Here is a 6,073-nt window from a genome sequence, read left to right as displayed (position 1 = left end):
AAAAAAAAAAAAAAAAAAAGGAATGTTTTAGGGCTGGGGATTTAGCTCAGTGGTTCCACCGCCTGCCGTCAGTCCTCCTCCCCCCACCCCAGTTTCTCCCCGAGCTGAAATTAGTGTTTTTAGAAGAAAGCCCTTTTGTTTTTGAAGGATGCCTCTAAGACATCATACCTTCAGGTCTGTCCTTCAGGGACTGACTCCAGCCGGAATCCGACTCCAGCCAGCCAGAATCACCATTGTCTGCCTGAGGCTCCACTTCCTGGGTTAGAGGCTGGAAGCAATCATAAGGGAAGATGTGTTGCTAACTCTCTGATCTTCAAGCTCACCATGGCTGACTCCAACTCCACTGCCATGCTTGTGTGGTAAAGAATAATCATCCAGCCCTGGAAAGACCCCACCATCCAGGTGCCAGGGGAATGTCAAATTGAACAAACATGATGCTGTTAAAGCTTTCTCTACGTTTGGAGAAAAGCTTGGAAGAACTGGAATAGTACTTACAAACTGTAGTCCAAGTTACCTAACATCTGGAATCTCCATTTCCTTGTGTACAAATAGTAGCTAGGGATCCTCTGCATTTCTAGCCATTGTACTTCTTAATTAAGTATCTGAAAACCTCACTGCCTCATTTCCACCTTGCAGTAATCCCATGTTAAACTATAGCTAGCCGAATCATAAATGTTTTATCATACCTAACTAATTCCAAGCAATTAGCTTTGACATAACCCCCTGTCTTTGCATGTCTGGACATAGGGAAAGAAGTTGTGGTATGGACTCAGGCAGAGCTTAGAGATTCCCTTTCCATGGTTGATAAGCAGAGCATATATTCGCTTCACATTCACACATTCATTCATTCTTTTATTAAACATGTATTTGATGAGAACGTGCTATGTTCTTGGTACTCTTTGAGAAAATCAAGCGGGTAAAAATCCTGCTGGCAGTAGTGCTTGAGAGAGGGGGATGAAATATGAAGAGAAAAAGGCACTGTACAATTTTTTAAAAACATAATTTTAGATAATAAATCTCATAGAGAAAATTAGGCAAGGAATGTTGCTAACAGGACTGGGGCTCAAGGGGGGCTGCCTGGATGGATGTCCTCTCAGGACGGGCTCGACGTACTGTGGAGGAGCATGGGCAGATATTTCTTGAAGTTTGTGCCTTTCTGTCTGAATCAGATGTGCAAGCTCGCATGAGCAAATGATTTTTTCCCCCTTCCTTTCTTTACAGCGAAGGAGAAAGGAGAAAAGAAGTTGTTTGGTTTCTCTTTTGTGCCTCTGATGCAGGAAGATGGCCGGACTCTTCCCGATGGCACTCATGAGCTCATTGTGCACAAGGTACCTTCAGTCCTGTGTTGGTCCCGGGCTGCAGGAAACTGGGCCAGTGATCACCTCACACTGCTACCATTTCTTTGGGCAACCAAACAGAAATACTGCAAAGAGTACTCTTTCATAAGGCTGCTGGCAGGGAATGTCTTTTTGATGGCACTATTTGGATATAGTACTCTGTCATATTCTAAACATATTTCAAAGATTGTGTGTGTGTGTGTGTGTGTGTGTGTGTGTGTATTATTGGAGTGTGAGCCCAGAGCCTCTGCAGTGACCTATATCCCTAGCCCTCTTGCTACCCTTCATTAAATTTTTTTGAGAAAGAGTTGTGCTGAGATGCCAGGTAGAGCCCAGATTTGCAAGGCACCTACGTCATCCTCCCAGAGTGTGGTGGGTTTCAGGTGTGTGCCGCCATGTTCAGCTTTTTTTCATTGCAAGTTCTGGCTGGGTTTTGAGATAAATCTGGGTATCTATCTTAATTCCTTTCTATTGCTGTGATAATAAGATTTAGTAAACCTTACAAATCAACAAGTACTGACAATAGTGCTTTCTTATGTATCTGTGTGATCCCTGAGGTCAATTTAGCAAGGTCAGCTTGGTTTTGTGTTTTGTTTTGTTTTGTTTGGCATGCACTTTGTCATGACAACTTTGCAGGTTTTTTTTTTAAGTCAAGAATTATCAAAAAGCAAACAAGAATTGTCATGAAAATATTTGGAACAGTGTGCTGTTGTAGCCATCAACACAAAACATCACAAAATGAGAACCTCATAGAAATCATCTGAGAATACTGGCAATAATGAAGTGTAAAATTTAAAGTAATATATTTTCAAATCACAGGCAGTGTTTCTCCTTTGCATCTCTTCGTTTCTTCAACCGTGTGACAGTCCAGGCTTTGAGGAGTTCTCTCCCGTGCTGACAGGTCTGCTGACCTGGGTCTTGGCTCCCCCTGGTCCGGGCTCTACCCAGACATCAGGCTGACCTGTCTAGAGTTCCAGTCCAGCCAGGTCATTTCCCAGTTGGAGAGCTCTTGGGAGGCTCCTCTTTGCTGGGAGCATCCATCCCAGGCTTCTTGGGAATGCCACCCCCACCCATGCTTCACTCTTGTCATTTCTTCCCCCTTTGTGTGGCAGCCACACGCAGCTCTTTCTGCTTCTTCACCTTCTCTTTGCTGCTTCTGTCTGGTCTGCTCTGGCCTTGGACTCCTGGAATGACACCTTCCCTTGCTGCTCCTACTCACTCTTTCCTGCTCTTCCTCTCATCCCCACCTTGATGCCAGCAGTGCTCTCCCTTGGTCTCCTTAAGCTTCTCTGTATTTCTTACCATTGTACTCAACATGCTTTCCCAGTTCACCTGATGATCCCTCAGCTTAGCCCAGTAGGTTCTTTTTTTTTTTTTTTTTTTATTTAAATCATCGTCCTGAAAATTAAACCCAGGGTCTTTGCAATGAGCCCAGTAAATTTGTAATTTTTTTGAGACAGGGCTGTCCTGAGTCACTGAGCTGCTCAGATTGGGCTCTGCATTAGTCAGTCAGCTTTCTTGTTGCTGAGGCACAGTATCTAAAATCCATACCTTAAAAGAGGAGAGTTTTAATTGAGCTCACGGATTGGGGGATTCAGTTCATGGTTGGCTGGCTCTAAGGCAGGAACATCATGGAAGAAAGACATGCAGAAAGAAAGCTGCTCACCTCATGGCAGCCAGAAAGCAGAGAAGGGTGGAGGCTGGGACCAGGAAAAGCCTTTCCTTTCACACCCCCTGTGACCTCCAACCCTCCTAGGCTCAACTTCTTGGCTGCATATTCAGCCATGAACGCATTAATGGATTAATACACTAGTGAGTGTAGTGCTTCCCTGATTCAGTCACCTTCCCAAAGCCTCACCTCTGAATCTATATAAGATGCTTAGGGAACATTCTAGATCTAAACTACAACAGGCTTGAATACTCAGCCTGCCATACTGCTGGGAGTACAAGTATGATTCATAACACCCAGCTTACCCAGCAGATTTTTGAGCCACTCTAGACCACCGTCTGTGTCAGATGGGTTCTGCCCTGCAATAGTTGTGCAGTAAAGATTTACCAAATGAAAAATGTGATTATAAATCAAACTTTTGTTTAGTTTTGGATAACTGCTAATAGATAATAGTGGTGATAAGCAGCCCACCTGGTCATTTCTGTCCTTAGGTGCATGTATGTGTATGTGTCTCTAACCATTCATTGTGCGACACATTTATCACACACGAGCTATAGCCAGACACTGTTCTTGGCCAGCCACAGTCCTCCACTGCTAGCACTCACACTCCCTCGTTTCCATGAAGTGACCTCTAACGGAGTTAAAAAAGCACAGAAAACAAATACTGTGCAGGAGCGTAACTAACAAGGCAGACAGGAGAATGGTGTGGCACCAGACACCTGGGGTGACCTGTTGATCTCCTTTGTGTCTGAGGCTCCTTTATAAGAGAAATGTATGTAACGGCAGTGCCTTCAGCCACTGTTTTGTGAAAGACATAAGTGGTATAGATACTCTGACATTAAGTCTTGCCTCAGAATAGTCAGGCTAAGATAATTAAAACCGGGCTGAGAGAAGAGCAAATCATTCCTTTACCACATGTCACATATGGGCACTGTCACTGTGGCCCAGAGGATGCTTCTTTGGCACGTGCCTGTTCTCAAGGCAAGTCCTAGTTGACTTCTCTAATTGAAAATGAATGATACCAAGGTTCTCAGTTACTGATTAGAGAGACCCGTGTGTTTCTGTGCCAGAGGACAGGGTGCAGAGCTCCTTTCTCCTTGTGAGCAGTTAGGAGACAGAAGTCTGTCTGCTTCCTTATCAGACACCACTCAGCTAGGCCAGAACTTTCCTCCGAAGCAGAACTTTGTGTGAGCTCAAGCCCCTGCGCTGAGTATTCAGAATTCTGATCCATGAAGGAAGAATTATTTGTGCTTGAAGAGTTTAAAGGGCAGGTGTTCCCTGTGATCGTCCCCCAACACAGGCAGGGCTCAGGATGCTGCCTAATTTGAGCAAGGTCTGCACTGTAGAGACCCATCGGGAAGCATTAGCTCCACAGCAAAACCCCCAAGTAGCTATTTTCTTATGAATGTAGTTATTTAGTGGTGCTTATTTAAGGAGTTGTGAAATACTTGCCAAGGGGAAAAACTTGTTTTTTGCCTGGTTGCTGCTTTTGTTTTCTCTGTCATAGTACTAAGCCAACAAGTTCACTTTCAATTAAAGCCACTTACATTTATGATTATAAAACCATACTACCAGCATAATTCTTATCCTTAAGAAGGCACATAGTCTGCTGATAATTGTAGTCTTGAATTTATTATTTAAAAGAAACATAGATGGAGAAGTGGATTTGAGGTCTGTGGCTAAAACTGAGCACATTTAATAAGTAGTATTGAGCTGACCTTGATGGGCCGAGAGAGAACTGACTGGACTGCAGCCTTACTCCTTGTCAACTCTGCTTCGTTGATTACATGTTTGGAATGGTTTCCAGTAAAGATAAACTCTTGGAATCTACAAAGATCTGAAATAACTGTAGCTCTGGAAGAGTGAGTGGAATACTGTAACTTGATTGCTTCCCTTTAAGATTTTGTCTCTCCACAGCCCCTTTCGAAGCTCACAGCATAGATAAAGTCCCCAGACGGCTGAAGAACAGTCCAGAGCTTGCCTTTGGAGTTGCTAATTACAGCATTTAATCTTACAAAGTTTTGTTACCTCACTGTGTTGTGTTAGGATTATTGTCTTCCTTCACTTTATAGAGATCTTTTTGCATTACCACCACTCCCTTCCCCATCAACTACCTTCTGGAAAACAAGAAAAGAGAATGAGGTAATGAGGGTAAAGGAATTCACTTTCCAAAAGTCAGGTCTCTTTAAAGAGACTGATGTGAGAATCCAAAAGGCAGGTGGGTAGAACACGGAACTGTGCACTGCACTCTGCATTCTGACTGATTCTCCTGGAGGACTTTCAGTCACTGGAAGTATATTCTACAACATTCTTGGGTCCAGTAAAAATAATATAGTCTGCCTTTAAGAAATAAGGGTTTTGTAAATTCATCATTGTTGATTGTGTAAGACCACCCCAGCTCAACTAAGCTAGGGTTTGGCTTAGTGTAGGGATTTATTGGCTTCCTGATCCAGTACATCTGGACAGGAAAAGGTAAGAAGTCAGCCAAATAGAGGATGATACTGCTTCCTGGGTGGACAGAATCAATTTAATGTGATGGCTTAAATTGGAAAAGTCTGTTGCAGATTAGTTCTCATTACTTTGGTACCTAAAAGTTTGTCCATAAACCTTTGTGGCCCATGTGTTTTGTTCCTGCAGGTTTTCAGTTTTTTGTGTCATATCTAGTTCCCAGCTGGTCCATCATAGTCCAGCACTGCCCCTTTTCACTGGCTACTGGCACTGGATATGGACCTCTCAGACTCCTTGGAAGCTATTGCTTCCCCCTTAACCTCAAGTTCAGAGTGACCTCTTCATCCCTTTTGTTTGTATTCATAAGTCAAAAGACAAAGGGAGTCTGAAACTTGAAGTAAGCTGATGTGTTTGCTGCCAAGCTTACTGTCTTGGTTACTTTTCTCACTGATGAGACAAAATACCAGACACACAACATTAAAGGAGAAAAAAATTTATTATAGATCACAGTTTGAAGGTTTCAGTTCATACTTGGCTGACTCCGAGGCAGGGTAGCATAGGAGAGGGGCATTACGGAGAAGAAACGGTTCATGGCAGGCAGAAGGCACCAAAGCAGCGA

At 43.5% G+C, this 6,073-nt stretch overlaps 1 protein-coding gene across 1 annotated transcript in view; it reads left to right on the top strand.

Annotated features, from left to right (window-relative positions):
- Dock4 (dedicator of cytokinesis 4) overlaps positions 1-6,073 on the top strand; it is a 433,388-nt gene that overhangs the window by 289,704 nt on the left and 137,611 nt on the right. The window contains exon 17 of the mRNA XM_033755915.1: positions 1,222-1,328. Coding sequence (XP_033611806.1) covers positions 1,222-1,328 — 107 coding nt within the window. The remainder of the gene's footprint in view (positions 1-1,221; positions 1,329-6,073) is intronic.

The sequence above is a fragment of the Fukomys damarensis genome, unplaced genomic scaffold (genome assembly GCF_012274545.1).
Source record: "Fukomys damarensis isolate Sample0158 unplaced genomic scaffold, DMR_v1.0_HiC HiC_scaffold_4, whole genome shotgun sequence".
In the NCBI taxonomy this organism is placed as follows: Eukaryota; Metazoa; Chordata; class Mammalia; order Rodentia; family Bathyergidae; genus Fukomys; species Fukomys damarensis.
Note: the sequence above shows the minus strand (reverse complement) of the source record. Positions and strands in the feature narration are given on the sequence as shown.